The sequence below is a fragment of the Oncorhynchus nerka genome, linkage group LG20 (assembly GCF_034236695.1).
Source record: "Oncorhynchus nerka isolate Pitt River linkage group LG20, Oner_Uvic_2.0, whole genome shotgun sequence".
NCBI lineage: Eukaryota > Metazoa > Chordata > Actinopteri > Salmoniformes > Salmonidae > Oncorhynchus > Oncorhynchus nerka.
This window is the reverse complement of record NC_088415.1, coordinates 6695606-6722272: the sequence shown is the minus strand read 5'-3', so window position 1 is coordinate 6722272 and position 26667 is coordinate 6695606. Positions and strand designations below refer to the sequence as shown.

The 26667-nt window shown below is 42.1% G+C and overlaps 1 protein-coding gene across 1 annotated transcript in view; it reads right to left on the bottom strand.

Annotated features, from left to right (window-relative positions):
• Positions 1 to 314: 314 nt before the first annotated feature.
• LOC115126763 (solute carrier family 25 member 33) overlaps positions 315 to 26667 on the bottom strand; it is a 32343-nt gene continuing 5990 nt past the window's right edge. The window contains exons 3-7 of the mRNA XM_065005152.1: positions 21440 to 21517; positions 18447 to 18547; positions 17076 to 17142; positions 2817 to 3097; positions 315 to 2015 (exon numbers count right to left, since the gene is read on the bottom strand). Coding sequence (XP_064861224.1) covers positions 1813 to 2015; positions 2817 to 3097; positions 17076 to 17142; positions 18447 to 18547; positions 21440 to 21517 — 730 coding nt within the window. The 3' untranslated portion in view covers positions 315 to 1812. The remainder of the gene's footprint in view (positions 2016 to 2816; positions 3098 to 17075; positions 17143 to 18446; positions 18548 to 21439; positions 21518 to 26667) is intronic.

Sequence of the window (26667 nt, the reverse complement as noted above, 5' to 3'; positions counted from 1 at the left end):
TACTGTAGACCACCAAGTGAAATCCATAACACCAAAAAAATCCAGTCCATCTTTTACTGTAGACCACCAAGTGAAATCCATAACACCAAAAAAATCCAGTCCATCTTTTACTGTAGACCACCAAGTGAAATCCATAACACCAAAAAAATCCAGTCCATTATTTACTGTAGACCACCAAGTGAAATCCATAACACCAAAAAAATCCAGTCCATCTTTTACTGTAGACCACCAAGTGAAATCCAGAACACCACAAGTCTATATTTTCCAACCAGGTTACTGTAGTATGACACCATTCAAAAACAAATGAACCAAACCACTTATTGATGCAATTTTATTGAGCCACTGGTCAAATAAGCATTCACGTTGTCGTTATATTGTAAAAGATGACCATGTTCTTTAACAAACACAATATTACAGATTAATCTGTATTCGTCATGTTAAATATGATGCGTTACTCAGCGATAATTCTAATCAAAACTTCACCGTGTGGTAGTGAATAAATAAACTATCATGAGTGTGTGTGCTTTTGCCTGGAAAATAACAACTCTAGCTATGCCTCCACCTTCTTTCCCATCATTAGTGTGAAATGAAATAACCTGTAATGAAATAACCTGTAGTGAAATAACCCGTAGTGAAATAACCCGTAGTGAAATACCCTGTAATGAAATAACCTTTAATGAAATAGCCTGTAATGAAATAGCCTGTAATGAAATAACCCGTAGTGAAATAACCCGTAGTGAAATACCCTGTAATGAAATAACCTTTAATGAAATAGCCTGTAATGAAATAACCCGTAGTGAAATAACCCGTAGTGAAATAACCCGTAGTGAAATAACCCGTAATGAAATAACCCGTAATGAAATAACCCGTAGTGAAATAACCCGTAATGAAATAACCCGTAATGAAATAACCCGTAATGAAATAACCCGTAGTGAAATAACCCGTAATGAAATAACCCGTAGTGAAATAACCCGTAATGAAATAACCCGTAATGAAATAACCCGTAGTGAAATAACCCGTAATGAAATAACCCGTAATGAAATAGCCTGTAGCCAAAGAAAGTGGTGGACCGTTGGACATTCAACATGGATAAGCCGTCAGAGAAACAACATTTAACAATACAAATACAAGATTTAATTGAGTTGAACTTAACAGTGGCCCACCTATTCCGGTGACCTCTTTACCTCGTATGATTCAAAACGGAAACTAAAGTTCTTCTCGGGACATGGAGTTGTCCTAGCCGGATTCCCAGATCTGTTTGTGTCGTCTTGCCAACTTACAACTCAAAATGACAGCAGTGGAGTTGGTAATAAAAGCACAAACCGATCTGGGACTCGGGCTAGAGTTGTCCTGTCGTAAGTACCACAATTCTTGAGAGCGTAGAATTATTCTGAACACCTTAATAAACATAACATGCTTCCATTAAAATAAAACATTTTTCCAGAGCCCTATGGAACCCTATTCCCTATATAGTGCACTACTTTAGACCAGCACACTATGGCACCCTATTCCTTACAGAGTGCACTACTTTTGACTAGAGCCTATAAGGCTCTGGTCAAAAGTAGTGCCCTAAATAGGGATAGGGGATAGTTTTCTATTTGGGATGCAGCCTTAAAAATCAGTTTCAGGTCCTTTGGATAACAGTAAAACCTGCTTTCAAATTCCCTCAAGAGAAACCAACAGTTCACAAAAAACAAAACATGTTTCCTTTCTTCTGCAATTGCACGATAGTCTCTTTCTTAGCCAACGTGCCTTGGGGTACAGCTACATCATGTTGCCCTTCCATCCGATGGGCCCGACCAAAACACGTTGTCATTGCGAGGAGTCTCCCATCAGGTGGACAATGAGTTCGTAGGTGGAGAGGACGATGGCTGTGTTGGGGATCTGTCTGATAAGCTGAGGAATGAGTCCTCTGTAAAACGCAGTGTAGCCCTCCTCCACTGCCACCAACCGGGCTGTCTGGAAGAAGTACTGATATTTGCTGCCCTCTTCTCGCAGCCTTGTCCGAATCACCTCTGACGAAGGGAGACAAGACGCGTTAGAAGGTGATTTTGAATGAAGTTTACAGATTATTTGACCCAAAGATGGAAGGAACATTGGGGGTTTAATCTAAAAAAAGACTGTTCACTCAAAAAGGTCAAGTCTGTAGCTTTCTGGGCGACCCAACCAATAAGACATAGAAATGCGAGTTATAGAGCTGTCATTCTCATTATAATCTCCACCCGGCACAGCCAGAAGAGGACTGGCCACCCCACATAGCCTGGTTCCTCTCTAGGTTTCTTCCTAGGTTTTGGCCTTTCTAGGGGAGTTTTTCCTAGCCACCGTGCTTCTACACCTGCATTGCTTGCTGTTTGGGGTTTTAGGCTGGGTTTCTGTACAGCACTTTGAGATATCAGCTGATGTAAGAAGGGCTTTGTAAATAAATTTGATTTGATTATAAGCTGTAGAGCCATTCTATGAGCGCCACTTTTTAATTTTTAAAGTTCAGATTTGGTTTTGTACACATGATTCAAAACAGCTTCGAAATGGATGTTTGGGTTATTCAAAAGACATTTCACAGGGGTTTAGATTTCAACTGATTTGAATGATTCTCTACTACACACCTTGTTTTTGTCACAAACTGAAATTAGGCGAACATGATAGAATTTTGAGTCACGATGTGTGTTTGCTTATTCCACAGTAGACTAGATGGCCGTTGTCATTTAACAGCTAAGGCTTGGCCTCCGACGTCAATGTGCATTTTGTCCGTTGAGGTGTGGTTTGACAAGTTAATATTCCTAACATCTTATTTTACTACCCATGAACCCCATGCTTACCGTGTGGGTAGGCTATGCAGGAAGCACAACCCTTAGCGAAGGCAGCCGCCATCATCAGGCCTAGGAAGTCGGACGCCCCTTTCTCCGTCTCGCTGTTCGGCGACGTGAAGCGCGCTTCGTTCAGGCGTTTCTTCAGCGTCTCGTAGATGAGGAAACAGATCACGGTCTCGGAGATGCCAGCGTAGGACGCCGTCAGACCCCGGTAGAAACCTCTCATGCCCTCGGTCTTGTAAACGTACCGGGCACACTGCAGCGCGTTCGTCTTCTTCTCCCCTCGCGCCCTGGAGGAAATTATCGGAGGTTAGATTAGACTGAAAGAAACATTTTTCCAGAAGGAACTTAAAATTCATGGGACCAGGGTCGTACGGGTTTGGACAGGGTAGGCTGTCATTGTAAATAAGAATTTGTTCTTAACTGACTTGCCTAGTTAAATAAAAAAATGCACTGGGATTTTGTTTAGCTCCAGTTTGATATGGTGTCCCCTAAAGCACCAGGTGTAGAGGTGTCCCCTAAAGCACCAGGTGTAGAGGTGTCTCCTAAAGCACCAGGTGTAGAGGTGTGTCTCCTAAAGCACCAGATGTAGAGGTGTGTCTCCTAAAGCACCAGATGTAGAGGTGTGTCTCCTAAAGCACCAGGTGTAGAGGTGTGTCCCCTAAAGCACCAGGTGTAGAGGTGTGTCCCCTAAAGCACCAGGTGTAGAGGTGTGTCCCCTAAAGCACCAGGTGTAGAGGTGTGTCCCCTAAAGCACCAGGTGTAGAGGTGTGTCCCTAAAGCACCAGGTGTAGAGGTGTGTCCCCTAAAGCACCAGGTGTAGAGGTGTGTCCCCTAAAGCACCAGGTGTAGAGGTGTGTCCCCTAAAGCACCAGGTGTAGAGGTGTGTCCCCTAAAGCACCAGGTGTAGAGGTGTGTCCCCTAAAGCACCAGGTGTAGAGGTGTGTCTCCTAAAGCACCAGATGTAGAGGTGTCCCCTAAAGCACCAGGTGTAGAGGTGTCCCCTAAAGCACCAGGTGTAGAGGTGTCCCCTAAAGCACCAGGTGTAGAGGTGTGTCCCCTAAAGCACCAGGTGTAGAAGTGTGTCCCCTAAAGCACCAGGTGTAGAGGTGTGTCCCCTAAAGCACCAGGTGTAGAGGTGTGTCCCCTAAAGCACCAGGTGTAGAGGTGTGTCCCCTAAAGCACCAGGTGTAGAGGTGTGTCTCCTAAAGCACCAGATGTAGAGGTGTGTCTCCTAAAGCACCAGATGTAGAGGTGTCCCCTAAAGCACCAGGTGTAGAGGTGTCTCCTAAAGCACCAGGTGTAGAGGTGTCCCCTAAAGCACCAGGTGTAGAGGTGTCAGGAGCTAGTCAACACTTCACCTCCCCAAAACACATCAGTTGTCGTGTGGAGAAGTCAGCATACCTCAGACTCCAGTTAAATATGGAGTCTGAGGTACAAGCATTTCGCTACACCCGCAATAACATCGGCTATACATGTGTCTGTGACCAATAACATCTGCTATGCACGTGTCTGTGACCAATAACATCTGCTATGCACGTGTCTGTGACCAATAGCATCTGCTATGCACGTGTCTGTGACCAATAACATCTGCTATACACGTGTCTGTGACCAATAACATCTGCTATACACGTGTCTGTGACCAATAGCATCTGCTATGCACGTGTCTGTGACCAATAACATCTGCTATACACGTGTCTGTGACCAATAACATCTGCTATACACGTGTCTGTGACCAATAGCATCTGCTATACACGTGTCTGTGACCAATAGCATCTGCTATACACGTGTCGGTGACCAATAACATCTGCTATACACGTGTCTGTGACCAATAGCATCTGCTATACACGTGTCTGTGACCAATAGCATCTGCTATACACGTGTCTGTGACCAATAACATCTGCTATACACGTGTCTGTGACCAATAACATCTGCTATACACGTGTCGGTGACCAATAACAATGATACACGTGTCTGTGACCAATAGCATCTGCTATACACGTGTCTGTGACCAATAGCATCTGCTATACACGTGTCTGTGACCAATAACATCTGCTATACACGTGTCTGTGACCAATAACATCTGCTATACACGTGTCTGTGACCAATAACATCTGCTATACACGTGTCTGTGACCAATAGCATCTGCTATACACGTGTCTGTGACCAATAGCATCTGCTAACACGTGTCTGTGACCAATAACATCTGCTATACACGTGTCTGTGACCAATAACATCTGCTATACACGTGTCTGTGACCAATAACATCTGCTATACACGTGTCTGTGACCAATAGCATCTGCTATACACGTGTCTGTGACAATAGCATCTGCTATACACGTTTGGTGACCAATCTGCTATACACGTGTCTGTGACCAATAGCATCTGCTATACACGTGTCTGTGACCAATAACATCTGCTATACACGTGTCTGTGACCAATAGCATCTGCTATACACGTGTCTGTGACCAATAGCATCTGCTATACACGTGTCTGTGACCAATAGCATCTGCTATACACGTGTCTGTGACCAATAGCATCTGCTATACACGTGTCTGTGACCAATAACATCTGCTATACACGTGTCTGTGACCAATAACATCTGCTATACACGTGTCTGTGACCAATAACATCTGCTATACACGTGTCTGTGACCAATAACATCTGCTATACACGTGTCTGTGACCAATAACATCTGCTATACACGTGTCTGTGACCAATAACATCTGCTATACACGTGTCTGTGACCAATAACATCTGCTATACACGTGTCTGTGACCAATAGCATTTGAGGGGGGGGGAATTCTCTCTCAAACAATATATCCTATATTCCATTTCCTTTCAGTATATATATTTTTTAGCATCTTAATACATTTCAAAATATATCTTAGAAGAATATTTGATGAATTTTCCCTCTAGCAGTTAACACTAGTTTGAGGGACGATCTATATAACACTAGTTTGAGGGACGAGCTATATAACACTAGTTTGAGGGACGAGCTACATAACACTAGTTTGAGGGAAGAGCTACATAACACTAGTTTGAGGGACGAGCTACATAACACTAGTTTGAGGGACGATCTATATAACACTAGTTTATAACACTAGTTTGAGGGACGAGCTATATAACACTAGTTTGAGGGACGATCTATATAACACTAGTTTGAGGGACGAGCTATATAACACTAGTTTGAGGGACGAGCTATATAACACTAGTTTGAGGGACGAGCTATACGACACTAGTTTGAGGGATGAGCTACATAACACTAGTTTGAGGGACTAGCTATATAACACTAGTTTGAGGGACGAGCTATATAACACTAGTTTGAGGGACTAGCTATAGAACACTAGTTTGAGGGACGAGCTATATAACACTAGTTTGAGGGACGAGCTATATAACACTAGTTTGAGGGACGATCTATATAACACTAGTTTGAGGGACGAGCTATATAACACTAGTTTGAGGGACGAGCTACATAACACTAGTTTGAGGGAAGAGCTACATAACACTAGTTTGAGGGACGAGCTACATAACACTAGTTTGAGGGACGATCTATATAACACTAGTTTATAACACTAGTTTGAGGGACGAGCTATATAACACTAGTTTGAGGGACGATCTATATAACACTAGTTTGAGGGACGAGCTATATAACACTAGTTTGAGGGACGAGCTATATAACACTAGTTTGAGGGACGAGCTATACGACACTAGTTTGAGGGATGAGCTACATAACACTAGTTTGAGGGACTAGCTATATAACACTAGTTTGAGGGACGAGCTATATAACACTAGTTTGAGGGACTAGCTATAGAACACTAGTTTGAGGGACGAGCTATATAACACTAGTTTGAGGGACGAGCTATATAACACTAGTTTATAACACTAGTTTGAGGGACGAGCTATATAACACTAGTTTATAACACTAGTTTGAGGGATGAGCTATATAACACTAGTTGGAGGGACGAGCTATATGACACTAGTTTGAGGTACGAGCTATATAACACTAGTTTGAGGGACGAGTTACATAACACTAGTTTATAACACTAGTTTGAGGGACGAGCTACATAACACTAGTTTGAGGGACGAGCTACATAACACTAGTTTATAACACTAGTTTGAGGGACGAGCTACATAACACTAGTTTATAACACTAGTTTGAGGGACGATCTACATGACACTAGTTTGAGGGACGATCTACATAACACTAGTTTGAGGGACAAGCTACATAACACTAGTTTGAGGTACGAGCTATATAACACTAGTTTATAACACTAGTTTGAGGGACGAGCTATATAACACTAGTTTGAGGTACGAGCTACATAACACTAGTTTGAGGTACGAGCTACATAACACTAGTTTGAGGGACGAGCTATATAACACTAGTTTGAGGGACGAGCTATATAACACTAGTTTGAGGGACGAGCTATACGACACTAGTTTGAGGGATGAGCTACATAACACTAGTTTGAGGGACTAGCTATATAACACTAGTTTGAGGGACGAGCTATATAACACTAGTTTGAGGGACTAGCTATATAACACTAGTTTATAACACTAGTTTGAGGGACGAGCTATATAACACTAGTTTGAGGGACTAGCTATAGAACACTAGTTTGAGGGACGAGCTATATAACACTAGTTTGAGGGACGAGCTATATAACACTAGTTTATAACACTAGTTTGAGGGACGAGCTATATAACACTAGTTTATAACACTAGTTTGAGGGATGAGTTATATAACACTAGTTGGAGGGACGAGCTATATGACACTAGTTTGAGGTACGAGCTATATAACACTAGTTTGAGGGACGAGCTACATAACACTAGTTTATAACACTAGTTTGAGGGACGAGCTACATAACACTAGTTTGAGGGACGAGCTACATAACACTAGTTTATAACACTAGTTTGAGGGACGAGCTACATAACACTAGTTTATAACACTAGTTTGAGGGACGAGCTATATAACACTAGTTTATAACACTAGTTTGAGGGACGATCTACATGACACTAGTTTGAAGGACGATCTACATAACACTAGTTTGAGGGACAAGCTAGATAACACTAGTTTGAGGTACGAGCTATATAACACTAGTTTATAACACTAGTTTGAGGGACGAGCTATATAACACTAGTTTGAGGTACGAGCTACATAACACTAGTTTGAGGTACGAGCTACATAACACTAGTTTGAGGGACGAGCTATATAACACTAGTTTGAGGGACGAGCTATATAACACTAGTTTGAGGGACGAGCTACATAACACTAGTTTATAACACTAGTTTGAGGGACGAGCTACATAACACTAGTTTATAACACTAGTTTGAGGGACGAGCTACATAACACTAGTTTGAGGGACGAGCTACATAACACTAGTTTGAGGGACGAGCTACATAACACTAGTTTGAGGGACGAGCTACATAACACTAGTTTGAGGGACGAGCTACATAACACTAGTTTGAGGGACGAGCTACATAACACTAGTTTGAGGGACGAGCTACATAACACTAGTTTGAGGGACGAGCTACATAACACTAGTTTGAGGGACGAGCTACATAACACTAGTTTGAGGGACGAGCTACATAACACTAGTTTGAGGGACGAGCTACATAACACTAGTTTGAGGGACGAGCTATACGACACTAGTTTGAGGGACGAGCTATACGACACTAGTTTGAGGGACGAGCTATATGACACTAGTTTGAGGGACGAGCTTTATAACACTAGTTTGAGGGACGAGCTTTATAACACTAGTTTGAGGGACGAGCTATATAACACTAGTTTGAGGGACGAGCTATATAACACTAGTTTGAGGGAAGAGCTATATAACACTAGTTTGAGGGACGAACTTTATAGCACTAGTTTATAACACTAGTTTGAGGGACGAGCTATATAACACTAGTTTGAGGGACGAGCTTTATAACACTAGTTTGAGGGACGAGCTATATAACACTAGTTTGAGGGACGAGCTATATAACACTAGTTTGAGGGACGAGCTATATAACACTAGTTTGAGGGACGAGCTATATAACACTAGTTTGAGGGACGAGCTTTATAACACTAGTTTATAACACTAGTTTGAGGGACGAGCTATATAACACTAGTTTGAGGGACGAGCTTTATGACACTAGTTTGAGGGTTTGAGGGGCTATATAACACTAGTTTATAACACTAGTTTGAGGGACGAGCTATATAACACTAGTTTGAGGGACGAGCTATATAACACTAGTTTATAACACTAGTTTGAGGGACGAGCTATATAACACTAGTTTGAGGGAGGAGCTACATAACACTAGTTTGAGGGACGAGCTACATAACACTAGTTTGAGGGACGAGCTACATAACACTAGTTTGAGGGACGAGCTTTATAACACTAGTTTGAGGGACGAGCTATACGACACTAGTTTGAGGGACGAGCTATATGACACTAGTTTGAGGGACGAGCTATATAACACTAGTTTGAGGGACGAGCTATATAACACTAGTTTGAGGGACGAGCTTTATAACACTAGTTTATAACACTAGTTTGAGGGACGAGCTATATAACACTAGTTTGAGGGACGAGCTTTATAACACTAGTTTGAGGGACAAGCTATATAACACTAGTTTGAGGGACGAGCTTTATGACACTAGTTTGAGGGACGAGCTATATAACACTAGTTTATAACACTAGTTTGAGGGACGAGCTATATAACACTAGTTTGAGGGACTAGCTATATAACACTAGTTTATAACACTAGTTTGAGGGACGAGCTATATAACACTAGTTTGAGGGACGAGCTATATAACACTAGTTTGAGGGACGAGCTTTATAACACTAGTTTGAGGGACGAGCTTTATAACACTAGTTTGAGGGACGAGCTTTATAACACTAGTTTGAGGGACGAGCTATATAACACTAGTTTGAGGGGGACAAGCTTTATAACACTAGTTTGAGGGACAAGCTTTATAACACTAGTTTGAGGGACGAGCTATATAACACTAGTTTGAGGGACGAGCTATATAACACTAGTTTGAGGGACGAGCTATATAACACTAGTTTGAGGGACGAGCTTTATAACACTAGTTTATAACACTAGTTTGAGGGACGAGCTATATAACACTAGTTTGAGGGACGAGCTTTATAACACTAGTTTGAGGGACGAGCTATATAACACTAGTTTGAGGGACGAGCTTTATGACACTAGTTTGAGGGACGAGCTATATAACACTAGTTTATAACACTAGTTTGAGGGACGAGCTACATAACACTAGTTTGAGGGACGAGCTTTATAACACTAGTTTGAGGGACGAGCTATATAACACTAGTTTGAGGGACGAGCTTTATAACACTAGTTTGAGGGACGAGCTATATAACACTAGTTTGAGGGACGAGCTTTATAACACTAGTTTGAGGGACAAGCTTTATAACACTAGTTTGAGGGACGAGCTATATAACACTAGTTTGAGGGACGAGCTATATAACACTAGTTTGAGGGACGAGCTATATAACACTAGTTTGAGGGACGAGCTTTATAACACTAGTTTATAACACTAGTTTGAGGGACGAGCTATATAACACTAGTTTGAGGGACGAGCTTTATAACACTAGTTTGAGGGACGAGCTATATAACACTAGTTTGAGGGACGAGCTTTATGACACTAGTTTGAGGGATGAGCTATATAACACTAGTTTATAACACTAGTTTGAGGGACGAGCTACATAACACTAGTTTGAGGGACGAGCTTTATAACACTAGTTTGAGGGACGAGCTATATAACACTAGTTTGAGGGACGAGCTAGTTTATATAACACTTTATAACACTAGTTTGAGGGACGAGCTATATAACACTAGTTTGAGGGACGAGCTTTATAACACTAGTTTATAACACTAGTTTTTATAACACTAGTTTGAGGGACAAGCTTTATAACACTAGTTTGAGGGACGAGCTATATAACACTAGTTTGAGGGACGAGCTATATAACACTAGTTTGAGGGACGAGCTATATAACACTAGTTTGAGGGACGAGCTATATAACACTAGTTTGAGGGACGAGCTTTATAACACTAGTTTATAACACTAGTTTGAGGGACGAGCTATATAACACTAGTTTGAGGGACGAGCTTTATAACACTAGTTTGAGGGACGAGCTATATAACACTAGTTTGAGGGACGAGCTATATAACACTAGTTTATAACACTAGTTTGAGGGACGAGCTATATAACACTAGTTTGAGGGACGAGCTTTATAACACTAGTTTATAACACTAGTTTGAGGGACGAGCTATATAACACTAGTTTGAGGGACGAGCTTTATGACACTAGTTTGAGGGACGAGCTATATAACACTAGTTTATAACACTAGTTTGAGGGACGAGCTACATAACACTAGTTTGAGGGACGAGCTACATAACACTAGTTTGAGGGACGAGCTTTATAACACTAGTTTGAGGGACGAGCTATACGACACTAGTTTGAGGGACGAGCTATATGACACTAGTTTGAGGGACGAGCTTTATAACACTAGTTTGAGGGACGAGCTATATAACACTAGTTTGAGGGACGAGCTATATAACACTAGTTTGAGGGACGAGCTTTATAACACTAGTTTATAACACTAGTTTGAGGGACGAGCTATATAACACTAGTTTGAGGGACGAGCTTTATAACACTAGTTTGAGGGACAAGCTATATAACACTAGTTTGAGGGACGAGCTTTATGACACTAGTTTGAGGGACGAGCTATATAACACTAGTTTATAACACTAGTTTGAGGGACGAGCTATATAACACTAGTTTGAGGGACGAGCTATATAGCACTAGTTTATAACACTAGTTTGAGGGACGAGCTATATAACACTAGTTTGAGGGACGAGCTATATAACACTAGTTTGAGGGACGAGCTTTATAACACTAGTTTGAGGGACGAGCTATATAACACTAGTTTGAGGGACGAGCTTTATAACACTAGTTTGAGGGACGAGCTATATAACACTAGTTTGAGGGACGAGCTTTATAACACTAGTTTGAGGGACAAGCTTTATAACACTAGTTTGAGGGACGAGCTATATAACACTAGTTTGAGGGACGAGCTATATAACACTAGTTTGAGGGACGAGCTTTATAACACTAGTTTATAACACTAGTTTGAGGGACGAGCTATATAACACTAGTTTGAGGGACGAGCTTTATAACACTAGTTTGAGGGACGAGCTATATAACACTAGTTTGAGGGACGAGCTTTATGACACTAGTTTGAGGGACGAGCTATATAACACTAGTTTATAACACTAGTTTGAGGGACGAGCTACATAACACTAGTTTGAGGGACGAGCTTTATAACACTAGTTTGAGGGACGAGCTATATAACACTAGTTTGAGGGACGAGCTTTATAACACTAGTTTGAGGGACGAGCTATATAACACTAGTTTGAGGGACGAGCTTTATAACACTAGTTTGAGGGACGAGCTATATAACACTAGTTTGAGGGACGAGCTATATAACACTAGTTTGAGGGACGAGCTATATAACACTAGTTTGAGGGACGAGCTTTATAACACTAGTTTATAACACTAGTTTGAGGGACGAGCTATATAACACTAGTTTGAGGGACGAGCTTTATAACACTAGTTTGAGGGACGAGCTATATAACACTAGTTTGAGGGACGAGCTATATAACACTAGTTTATAACACTAGTTTGAGGGACGAGCTATATAACACTAGTTTGAGGGACGAGCTACATAACACTAGTTTGAGGGACGAGCTACATAACACTAGTTTGAGGGACGAGCTACATAACACTAGTTTATAACACTAGTTTGAGGGACGAGCTACATAACACTAGTTTATAACACTAGTTTGAGGGACGAGCTACATAACACTATAAGGGACGATCTATATGGACAAGTCCAGAGGGTAAACAGGACTCTAGGTCACCAGTTAACCTGCTTATCCTTGTAACTGACTTCAACACAGTCCTCTCTGCTGCAAAAAAATGGCACCCCCATATTCCCTACATAGTGCACTACTTTTGAATAGGGCTCTGGTCAAAAGTAGTGCCCTATATTAGGGAATAGGGGGCGGGTGCAATTTGGTACGCAAGCAGCCGCTTAATATAGCCTCCTCCTCCTCCTCCCACACAGCCTAATGCGTCAGCAGCTCGGGTATTTATGGACCTGTCTGGTCACATGTTAAACCATGCTGCACTGCGTAACACAAGGACAGCACTGCAGCTAAGATGTGGGGGCTCGTCAAAAGGCACATTACACGTGGTGGTGACCGGTGACTAGACTAGTTACAGTAGCAGCTCCATGGTCTGTGCCATTAGTAGCAGCTCCATGGTCTGTACCATTAGTAGCAGCTCCATGGTCTGTGCCATTAGTAGCAGCTCCATGGTCTGTGCCATTAGTAGCAGCTCCATGGTCTGTGCCATTAGTAGCAGCTCCATGGTCTGTGCCATTAGTAGCAGCTCCATGGTCTGTGCCATTAGTAGCAGCTCCATGGTCTGTGCCATTAGTAGCAGCTCCATGGTCTGTGCCATTAGTAGCAGCTCCATGGTCTGTGCCATTAGTAGCAGCTCCATGGTCTGTGCCATTAGTAGCAGCTCCATGGTCTGTGCCATTAGTAGCAGCTCCATGGTCTGTACCATTAGTAGCAGCTCCATGGTCTGTACCATTAGTAGCAGCTCCATGGTCTGTACCATTAGTAGCAGCTCCATGGTCTGTGCCATTAGTAGCAGCTCCATGGTCTGTACCATTAGTAGCAGCTCCATGGTCTGTACCATTAGTAGCAGCTCCATGGTCTGTGCCATTAGTAGCAGCTCCATGGTCTGTACCATTAGTAGCAGCTCCATGGTCTGTGCCATTAGTAGCAGCTCCATGGTCTGTGCCATTAGTAGAACAGCTCCATGGTCTGTGCCATTAAAGATGGAATCCATGGATTTAAAAAAACCATAAAAAAGCAGCTCCATGGTCTGTACCATTAGTAGCAGCTCCAGGAATGTACCATTATAGCAGGAATGGTCTGTACCATTATAGCAGAATGTCTGTACATGGTCTGTACTACATATATAACAGCTCCATGGTCTGTACATATATAACAGGAATGTACTACATATATAACAGCTCCATGGTCTACATATATAACAGGAATGTACTACATATATAACAGGAATGTCTACCATATAGTCAGGAATGTACTACATTATAACAGAATGGAATGTCTGTACATATATAACAGGAATGTTAATATATAACAAATACATATAAACAGGAACTACATATATAACAGGAATGTACTACATATATAACAGGAATGTACTACATATATAACAGGAATGTACTACATATATAACAGGAATGTACTACATATATAACAGGAATGTACTACATATATAACAGGAATGTACTACATATATAACAGGAATGTAAAGTACATATATAACAGGAATGTACTACATATATAACAGGAATGTACTACATATATAACAGGAATGTACTACATATATAACAGGAATGTACTACATATATAACAGGAATGTACTACATATATAACAGGAATGTAAAGTACATATATAACAGGAATGTAAAGTACATATATAACAGGAATGTACTACATATATAACAGGAATGTACTACATATATAACAGGAATGTAGTACATATATAACAGGAATAAAGTACATATATAACAGGAATGTACATATATAACAGGAATGTACTACATATATAACAGGAATGTAAGTACATATATAACAGAATGGAATGTAACAGGAACTACATATATAACAGGAATGTAAACTACAGGAATACTACATATATAACAGGAATGTACTACATATATAACAGGAATGTAAAGTACATATATAACAGGAATGTACTACATATATAACAGGAATGTACTACATATATAACAGGAATGTACTACATATATAACAGGAATGTAAACTACATATATAACAGGAATGTAAAGTACATATATAACAGGAATGTACTACATATATAACAGGAATGTACTACATATATAACAGGAATGTAAAGTACATATATAACAGGAATGTAAAGTACATATATAACAGGAATGTACTACATATATAACAGGAATGTAAAGTACATATATAACAGGAATGTACTACATATATAACAGGAATGTAAAGTACATATATAACAGGAATGTACTACATATATAACAGGAATGTACTTTACATATATAACAGGAATGTACATATATAACAGGAATGTACTACATATATAACAGGAATGTAAAGTACATATATAACAGGAATGTACTACATATATAACAGGAATGTAAAGTACATATATAACAGGAATGTACTACATATATAACAGGAATGTACTACATATATAACAGGAATGTAGTACATATATAACAGGAATGTACTACATATATAACAGGAATGTACTACATATATAACAGGAATGTACTACATATATAACAGGAATGTAAAGTACATATATAACAGGAATGTACTACATATATAACAGGAATGTACTACATATATAACAGGAATGTACTACATATATAACAGGAATGTACTACATATATAACAGGAATGTACTACATATATAACAGGAATGTACTACATATATAACAGGAATGTACTACATATATAAGAGGAATGTAAAGTACATATATAACAGGAATGTACTACATATATAACAGGAATGTACTACATATATAACAGGAATGTACTACATATATAACAGGAATGTACTACATATATAACAGGAATGTAAAGTACATATATAACAGGAATGTACTACATATATAACAGGAATGTACTACATATATAACAGGAATGTACTACATATATAACAGGAATGTAAAGTACATATATAACAGGAATGTACTACATATATAACAGGAATGTACTACATATATAACAGGAATGTAAAGTACATATATAACAGGAATGTACTACATATATAACAGGAATGTACTACATATATAACAGGAATGTACTACATATATAACAGGAATGTACTACATATATAACAGGAATGTACTACATATATAACAGGAATGTACTACATATATAACAGGAATGTACTACATATATAACAGGAATGTACTACATATATAACAGGAATGTACTACATATATAACAGGAATGTACTACATATATAACAGGAATGTAAAGTACATATATAACAGGAATGTAAAGTACATATATAACAGGAATGTACTACATATATAACAGGAATGTAAAGTACATATATAACAGGAATGTAAAGTACATATATAACAGGAATGTAAAGTACATATATAACAGGAATGTAAAGTACATATATAACAGGAATGTACTACATATATAACAGGAATGTAAAGTACATATATAACAGGAATGTAAAGTACATATATAACAGGAATGTAAAGTACATATATAACAGGAATGTAAAGTACATATATATATGTAAAGTACATATATAACAGGAATGTAAAGTACATATATAACAGGAATGTAAAGTACATATATAACAGGAATGTACTACATATATAAGAGGAATGTAAAGTTCATATATAACAGGAATGTAAAGTACATATATAACAGGAATGTACTACATATATAAGAGGAATGTAAAGTTCATATATAACAGGAATGTAAAGTACATATATAACAGGAATGTACTACATATATAAGAGGAATGTAAAGTACATATAACAGGAATGTACTACATATATAACAGGAATGTAAAGTACATATATAACAGGAATGTAAAGTACATATATAACAGGAATGTACTACATATATAACATGAATGTAAAGTACATATATAACAGGAATGTACTAAATATATAACAGGAATGTAAAGTACATATATAACAGGAATGTACTACATATATAACAGGAATGTAAAGTACATATATAACAGGAATGTAAAGTACATATATAACAGGAATGTACTACATATATAACAGGAATGTAAAGTACATATATAACAGGAATGTACGACATATATATAACAGGAATGTACGACATATATAACAGGAATGTACTACATATATAACAGGAAGGTAAAGTTCATATATAACAGGAAGGTAAAGTACATATATAACAGGAAGGTAAAGTACATATATAACAGGAATGTAAAGTACATATATAACAGGAATGTACTACAAATATAACAGGAATGTACTACATATATAACAGGAAGGTAAAGTACATATATAACAGTAATGTAAAGTACATATATAACAGTAATGTACTACATATATAACAGGAATGTAAAGTACATATATAACAGCAATGTAAAGTTCATACTTTTTCTCCAGCTGCATCCTGGTCTTAACCATCCAGACGGGGTTCATGAGGGAGTTTGTAACAAAGGCTGAAAAAGGAAGTACAAATAAAGAGTTTCATGTCATATCACTGGATGGAGCAGGAGAGAGAGACCAGAGAGAGAGAGAGACCAGAGAGAGAGAGAGAGAGACCAGAGAGAGAGAGAGAGAGAGAGACCAGAGAGAGAGAGACCAGAGAGAGAGAGAGAGACCAGAGAGAGAGAGACCAGAGAGAGAGAGACCAGAGAGACCAGAGAGAGACCAGAGAGAGAGAGACCAGAGAGAGAGAGAGAGACCAGAGAGAGAGACCAGACAGACAGACAGGAGACAGTGAGTGAGTTCATGGAAAGAACAAAAGGTCAGGGAGGTCAAATCCTCCAGGATTCCTGACAAATCAGAAATTAAATCATTATACAACACATTATAAAAAAGTGTGCAAAGCTGTCCATCAAGGCAAAGGGTGGCTTACTTTGAAGAATCTCAAATATATTCTGATTTGTTTAACACTGTTTTTGTGGTTACTACATGATTCCATATGTGTTATTTCATAGTTTTGATGTGTTCACTATTATTCTGTCCAAACGTTTGACTGGTACTGTGCGTGTGTAAATACATACATACATGTTTTCGTGAACAAAATTCCCTCTATTTTTTCTTCTTCGTGCTTAAATGTTGCTCCTGTTTACACAACAGGTATAAAAACCATTTGTTTGCATAAAGGTGGAAGCATTTACACGGCTCCATCGCATTGCGTTTCATTCAGAATGAGGGTGTAGTGCTTCCACAGACACAGGGCTCTATATCCTCTACATCCCAGGGCTCTAAGTCCCAGGGCTCTATATCCTTTACGTCCCAGGGCTCTATATCCTCTACATCCCAGGGCTCTAAGTCCCAGGGCTCTATATCCTTTATGTCCCAGGGCTCTACGTCCTCTACGTCCCAGGGCTCTACGTCCTCTACGTCCCAGGGCTCTACGTCCTCTACGTCCCAGGGCTCTACGTCCTCTACGTCCCAGGGCTCTACGTCCCAGGGCTCTACGTCCTCTACGTCCTCTACGTCCCAGGGCTCTACGTCCTCTACGTCCCAGGGCTCTACATCCTCTACGTCCCAGGGCTCTATATCCTCTACGTCCCAGGGCTCTATATCCTCTACGTCCCAGGGCTCTATACCCTCTACGTCCCAGGGCTCTATACCCTCTACGTCCCAGGGCTCTATACCCTCTACGTCCCAGGGCTCTATATCCTCTACGTCCCAGGGCTCTATATCCTCTACGTCCCAGGGCTCTATATCCTCTACGTCCCAGGGCTCTATATCCTCTACGTCCCAATGTGTTCTGCTTCAGACTGGGTCTCACCTGCAAAGCCAGCTGAGGACATGTGCACCACTCCGCTGTTAGGGACGAAGACACCGTTGAACGTCTCTTTCGACTTCTTGTAGGCAGCAAAATAAATAGCTCTGCAGAGACACAAGACGGAGGGAGGTGATAACCCCCTGAACAGATGAATAATGTCCCCATCTTTAGAAGTGTGTGTGAGAACAGCAGTGTGTGTGTGTGTGTGTGAGAACAGCAGTGTGTGTGTGTGTGTGTGAGAACAGCAGTGTGTGTGTGTGTGTGTGTGGGAACAGCAGTGTGTGTGTGTGTGTGAGAACAGCAGTGTGCGTGTGTGTGTATGAGAACAGCAGTGTGTGTGTGTGTGTGTGAGAACAGCAGTGCGTGTGTGAGAACAGCAGTGTGTGTGTTTGTAACATCACGTTTCCCAGAGATGCCTGTGCTGTGAAGCAGCAGTCTTTGACAAAGCTAGCCAAACATGTTGTCTGTCCTGTCCAGAGCAGTCTCATGTCTTTCTGCTATACATTTGGAACAGCCAATCCCTGTGTGTGTGTGTGGGAGGAGGAGGGGGTTCACAGGCAGCAGCAGAACGGGCTGATTAAGAACGGAGAGGGAGGATTTAGATGGCTGATACTTAGTGAGGACTGTATTCTATGTAGTGTATATACTATGTAGTGTATATACTATGTAGTGTATACTATGTAGTGTATATAAACCCTGGAAAAGGGCTCAGGCACCAAGTCTACATTGGGATCATCCTGTTACCTTCGTTAAAGTAAAGAACATCAAAGTGCCTGCTGTGTTTTTCTTGTATTTCCCCCTCTGTCAGTATACAGTATAACCAAGTCTGGCTTTCCAATAATATGTCCGTGAATGAAAACAAAGGATTCCATGAAATATGGACTAATGTTTACATGACCACGGGTCAATGTCTTAACGATGTCACCCTCTAGAAAAAACAACACTATACTGCAACTCTGTCACTTATAAAGCGGCGTCGTGTTCATCAGGGCACAGTGTAGCAAAACATTTTTTTTCTTTTTGCGACGGAAAACAAAAGCATGCGTTTCTTATTGGACGAGTTCAGGATAGAAGCTCTCTATTTAGTGTCTACTGAACAGGCCCCTGCTTTGTTCTCTTCCACCTCACTATACTGCTCTGCCATCCTATAGTCACGGGTTACTGGAGCTGCCATCCTATCGTCACGGGTTACTGGAGCTGCCATCCTATCGTCACAGGTTACTGGAGCTGCCATCCTATCGCCACAGGAGGTTACTGGAGCTGCCATCCTATCACCACAGGAGGTTACTGGAGCTGCCATCCTATCGTCACAGGTTACTGGAGCTGCCATCCTATCACCACAGGAGGTTACTGGAGCTGCCATCCTATCACCACAGGTTACTGGAGCTGCCATCCTATCGCCACAGGTTACTGGAGCTGCCATCCTATCGCCACAGGAGGTTACTGGAGCTGCCATCCTATCGTCACAGGTTACTGGAGCTGCCATCCTATCACCACAGGAGGTTACTGGAGCTGCCATCCTATCACCACAGGTTACTGGAGCTGCCATCCTATCACCACAGGTTACTGGAGCTGCCATCCTATCACCACAGGAGGTTACTATCATCACAGGTTACTGGAGCTGCCATCCTATCACCACAGGTTACTGGAGCTGCCATCCTATCACCACGGGAGGTTACTGGAGCTGCCATCCTATCGTCACAGGTTACTGGAGCTGCCATCCTATCGCCGCAGGAGGTTACTGGAGCTGCCATCCTATCGCCGCAGGTTACTGGAGCTGCCATCCTATCGCCACAGGTTACTGGAGCTGCCATCCTATCGCCACAGGAGGTTACTGGAGCTGCCATCCTATCGCCACAGGAGGTTACTGGAGCTGCCATCCTATCACCACAGGAGGTTACTGGAGCTGCCATCCTATCGCCTCGGGTTACTGGAGCTGCCATCCTATCGCCTCGGGTTACTGGAGCTGCCATCCTATCACAACAGGTTACTGGAGCTGCCATCCTATCGCCTCGGGTTACTGGAGCTGCCATCCTATCACAACAGGAGGTTACTGGAGCTGCCATCCTATCGCCACAGGAGGTTACTGGAGCTGCCATCCTATCGCCACAGGAGGTTACTGGAGCTGCCATCATATCGCCACAGGTTACTGGAGCTGCCATCCTATCGCCACAGGAGGTTACTGGAGCTGCCATCCTATCGCCACAGGAGGTTACTGGAGCTGCCATCCTGTCACCACAGGTGGTTACTGGAGCTGCCATCCTATCGCCACAGGAGGTTACTGGAGCTGCCATCCTATCGCCACAGGAGGTTACTGGAGCTGCCATCCTATCGCCACAGGAGGTTACTGGAGCTGCCATCCTATCGCCACAGGAGGTTACTGGAGCTGCCATCCTATCGCCACAGGAGGTTACTGGAGCTGCCATCCTATCGCCACAGGAGGTTACTGGAGCTGCCATCCTATCGCCACAGGAGGTTACTGGAGCTGCCATCCTATCGCTACAGGAGGTTACTGGAGCTGCCATCCTATCGCCACAGGAGGTTACTGGAGCTGCCATCCTATCGTCACAGAGGTTACTGGAGCTGCCATCCTATCGCCACAGGTTACTGGAGCTGCCATCCTATCGCCACAGGTTACTGGAGCTGCCATCCTATCGCCACAGGTTACTGGAGCTGCCATCCTATCGCCACAGGTTACTGGAGCTGCCATCCTATCGTCACAGAGGTTACTGGAGCTGCCATCCTATCGCCACAGGAGGTTACTGGAGCTGCCATCCTATCGTCACAGAGGTTACTGGAGCTGCCATCCTATCGCCGCAGGAGGTTACTGGAGCTGCCATCCTATCGTCACAGAGGTTACTGGAGCTGCCATCCTATCGCCGCAGGAGGTTACTGGAGCTGCCATCCTATCACCACAGGTTACTGGAGCTGCCATCCTACCACCAAATCCACTCTGTTAAATGCTGTGTAGAAGGTAGACTGCAGAGTGGGCTTACCTTGAAGGGGCGACACCGACAAGATTTGGACCCAGTCCCCGGAAAAGAGACCTTGGACCCTCTTTTTCTAGAATTGACCTAGAATGGGAAAAAAAAAAATTTTCATTGAACTTTGATTTCTAAAAAAAATAAAGTTTCTCATTGTGATGAATTCACACAGTTTGCTCACACACACAGGTATCGTTCTCACACACTCACAGGTATAGTTCTCACACACTCACAGGTATAGTTCTCACACACACACAGGTATAGTTCTCACACACACACAGGTATCGTTCTCACACACACAGGTATCGTTCTCACGCACACACAGGTATCGTTCTCACGCACACACAGGTATCGTTCTCACGCACACACAGGTATCGTTCTCACGCACACACAGGTATCGTTCTCACACATACTTATTTATGACCCTAGGAAAGGATGACCTTTATGCCAGTAGCTGACAAACAGGTATGAGCCAGGTGGGTGGACACACCGACAGGTACGAGCCAGCTGGGTGGACACACCGACAGGTACGAGCCAGCTGGGTGGACACACCGACAGGTACGAGCCAGGTGGGTGGACACACCGACAGGTACGAGCCAGGTGGGTGGACACACCTACAGGTACGAGCCAGGTGGGTGGACACACCGACAGGTACGAGCCAGCTGGGTGGACACACCGACAGGTACGAGCCAGGTGGGTGGACACACCTACAGGTACGAGCCAGGTGGGTGGACACACCTACAGGTACGAGCCAGGTGGGTGGACACACCTACAGGTACGAGCCAGGTGGGTGGACACACCTACAGGTACGAGCCAGGTGGGTGGACACACCTACAGGTATGAGCCAGGTGTTGTGGACACACCTACAGGTACGAGCCAGGTGGGTGGACACACCGACAGCTACGAGCCAGGTGGGTGGACACACCGACAGGTACGAGCCAGGTGGGTGGACACACCGACAGGTACGAGCCAGGTGGGTGGACACACCGACAGGTACGAGCCAGGTGGGTGGACACACCGACAGGTACGAGCCAGGTGGGTGGACACACCGACAGGTACGAGCCAGGTGGGTGGACACCCCGACAGGTACGAGCCAGGTGGGTGGACACACCGACAGGTACGAGCCAGGTGGGTGGACACACCGACAGGTACGAGGCAGGTGGGTGGACACACCTACAGGTACGAGTCAGGTGGGTGGACACACCGACAGGTCGGCTGATGCATAAGTCTCGCTCTCTGCTATATAAAGGCATGGCTGTTTTCTAGGACAATGTTGCCCGCACCTTTTTGGTCCACCCTCCCTCACTGTAACTACGTCATTTTAGTCAACTAGGCCTAAAAGAAAAACACTGGTCATGTTACTACGCGGCACAATACGGACTTACAGAGCTAGTTATATCGCCAAAGTAAAGACAACAACCAAGCATGAACTTCTCACATTGGAAAAAAAACTAAAACAAGGATTTTGAATACAACAATGATTGGCTAAATGAACCAAAACAAGGATTTTGAATACAACAATGATTGGCTAAATGAACCAAAACAAGGATTTTGAATACAACAATGATTGGCTAAATGAACCAAAACAAGGATTTTGAATACAACAATGATTGGCTAAATGAACCAAAACAGATACTTGAAGGCTGTTGTGTAACTTAGGAGTTGCAATGGCTCATGTCCAAACTGCACTGGGTGAACCGGTTGACAATATTATTTGAGCCAATCATCCATTCAGCGGGAGTCCTGCCCACACTGGCTCAGTCAGTCAGTCAGTCAGTCAGTCAGTCAGTCAGTCAGTCAGTCAGCCAAAGGCCTCAAGCTCTAAACCCATGAAGTGAGAAACATGAGAAACCCCCAGAGCACAGTAGAAGTGGTCAATTCAGCACAGCTTCCTCTTCGTGTTCAATTTGGCAGAGGCACAGTGACACCATGGCTCTCACACCAGCGAACCGATCGCTGCAGCTGTACATAAGTCCATCTGTAAACAGCCCACCCAATCTAACTACCTCATCCCCATACTGTTTTTATTTACTTTTCTGCTCTTTTGCACCAGTATCACTACTTGCACATCATCATCTGCTCATTTATCACTCCAGTATTAATCTGCTAAATTGTCATTCTTCGCTACTATTGGCCTATTTATTGCCTACCTCCTCATGCATTTTGCACACACTGTATATAGACTTTCTTTTTCTCTCCTGTGTCACTGACTTGTTTATTCCATGTTATTCCATGTGTAACTCTATGTTGTTGTCTGTGTCAAACTTGTTTTCAACTAGCTTAACTGGTTAAAAAAAAAACACCCTCTGTGGACTGAGGCAACCCTGCTTGCTTCCTGCCCAAAACAGGCCCTGGGCCTCAGGCGAGGGACATTTCCACAGGTGGCATCAGCACTTACATAAGTAGTCCTTACATAAGTTGTCCTTGCCTGCCTTCCTAGTAGTAAAACACATTCCCAACATGCTCTGTGGCGGAGGCGGCAGTGTGTCTGTGCTCCCCACAGCTGGCGAAGAGAGATTAGATCAGAGCAGGATTCTCAGTCTTTAATCTTAAAATACTTCTTTATAGAAGATTAATTTATACTGAACAAAAATATAAAAACACAACAAGTGTTGGTCTCATGTTTCATGACCTGAAATAAAAAATTCCAGAAATATGTCCATATGAAAAAAAAAATGCTTATTTCTCTCAAATGTTGTGCACAAAATGTTTACATCCGTGTTAGTGAGCATTTCTCCTTTGCCAAGATAATCCATCCACCTGACAGGTGTGACATATCAAGAAGCTGATTAAAAAAAAGGATGATCATTATACAGGTGCCCCTTGGGCTGGGGACAATAAAAACAACAAAAAATGTGCAGTTTTGTCACAACAACACAACCCCACAAATGTCTCAAGTTGAGAGAGCATTGCAGTTGGCATGCTGACTGCAGGAATGTCCACCAGAGCTGTTGCCAGATAATTTATAATGTTTCTTCTCTACCATAAGCCGCTTTCAATGTCGTTTTAGAAAATTCGGCAGTACGTCCAATCCGGATTCTTCACCTGCGGGACTGTCGGAGACCATGAAAACTGCACAACCTGAAGAATTTCTGCAACAAACAAAAAAACTGTCAGAAACCACATCCATTGACAGCTGGAACAGCGGGCATCTGGCAATCAGGAGAGTACTATACCAAGTGGATCGGTCACTACATTGTTATGGGTAGGGAACGCAGGTGGTGAAAGTGGATCATATCCTGGTCCTAAATGAGGCTGTGGTATTAGTTCTTCCTGCTGTGGCGTTGTTCACTTGTCTCCTCCTATAGATGGGTGGGTTGTTTAGCCCCCAAATAAACAAAAAAAATGATGTGTGCGCCACCGTAGTGTAAAACAGGCAGGGTTGGCTTAGAATCAAAGGATTGTTGACGTCATGGAAACTATATATTTTCTCTCCATGGTAACAACATTATCAAGCACGTGGTTTCCATGTAGTTAATGCCACTTCATTCCCTCATGTTCCGGCCATTATTACGAGCTGTCCTGCCCTCAGCAGCCTCCTGTGCCCCCTCACTTATAGGAGCCCCTTACCGTAAGACCCATAGTAGAGACTGTCCCCACGTTAATTGAGCTCGCCAGCTTGTAGCCCTAAAAACCAGTAATGAGTTACTTCTGGTTGGTTCAGTCATTCCTATGGGGAAAATGAATTGGGAAAAGAATAGGGTTGTGGGATAGACGACGATAATAAGGTCTGAGGTAAACACAGGCTTAGGAGATCTGACCTTTATGAATGATGAAGACTTCATGTTTTGTTCTATGAGATAATATCAGTCAGTTAACATGACCTCTGTGAATGATGAAGAGTTCATGTTTTGTTCTATGAGATAATATCAGTCAGTTAACATGACCTCTGTGAATGATGAAGAGTTCATGTTTTGTTCTATGAGATAATATCAGTCAGTTAACATTACCTCTGTGAATGATGAAGAGTTCATGTTTTGTTCTATGAGATAATATCAGTCAGTTAACATGACCTCTGTGAATGATGAAGAGTTCATGTTTTGTTCTATGAGATAATATAATATCAGTGTTTTGTTCAGTTAACATGACATGACCTCTGTGAATGATGAAGAGTTCATGTTTTGTTCTATGAGATAATATCAGTCAGTTAACATGACTATGAGATAATACCTCTGTGAATGATGAAGAGTTCATGTTTTGTTCTATGAGATAATATCAGTCAGTTAACATGACCTCTGTGAATGATGAAGAGTTCATGTTTTGTTCATGAGATAATATCAGTCAGTTAAAAATGATGAAGAGTTATGTTTTGCTGATGTCAGCTTATCTCATAGAATGAAAGAGTTCATGTTTTGTTTTATGAGATAATATCAGTCAGTTAACATGACCTCTGTGAATGATGAAGAGTTCATGTTTTGTTCTATGAGATAATATCAGTCAGTTAACATGACCTCTGTGAATGATGAAGAGTTCATGTTTTGTTCTATGAGATAATATCAGTCAGTTAACATGACCTCTGTGAATGATGAAGAGTTCATGTTTTGTTCTATGAGATAATATCAGTCCATGACCTCTATGAATGATGAAGACTTCATGTGAGCTTCAGAATTCACAAAAAAAGTGACGCTAGCTGATGTAGCTTATCTCATAGAACAAAACGTATACGATCTCCTAAACCTGTGTTTACCTCAGACCTTATATTCAGCGATTACCCAAAACGCCATTCATTTTCCCCATAAGCTTTGTCCAACGAACAATGGAGGAGTGCCTACAAAAAGACGCCATTTCCATTTCCCTATAGTATAGGAACAACCCCTTACCGTAACACCCATTGTAGATGAGCACATGCTAATAAGGAAGGACAACCCCTTACCGTAAGACCCATAGTAGATGAGCCACATGCTAATAAGGAAGGACAACCCCTTACCATAAGACCCATAGTAGATGAGCCCCGTGCTAATAAGGAAGGACAACCCCTTACCGTAAGACCCATAGTAGATGAGCCCCATGCTAATAAGGAAGGACAACCCCTTACCGTAAGACCCATAGTAGATGAGTCCCATGCTAATAAGGAAGGACAACCCCTTACCGTAAGACCCATAGTAGATGAGTCCCATGCTAATAAGGAAGGACAACCCCTTACCGTAAGACCCATAGTAGATGAGCCCCGTGCTAATAAGGAAGGACAACCCCTTACCGTAAGACCCATAGTAGATGAGCCCCATGCTAATAAGGAAGGA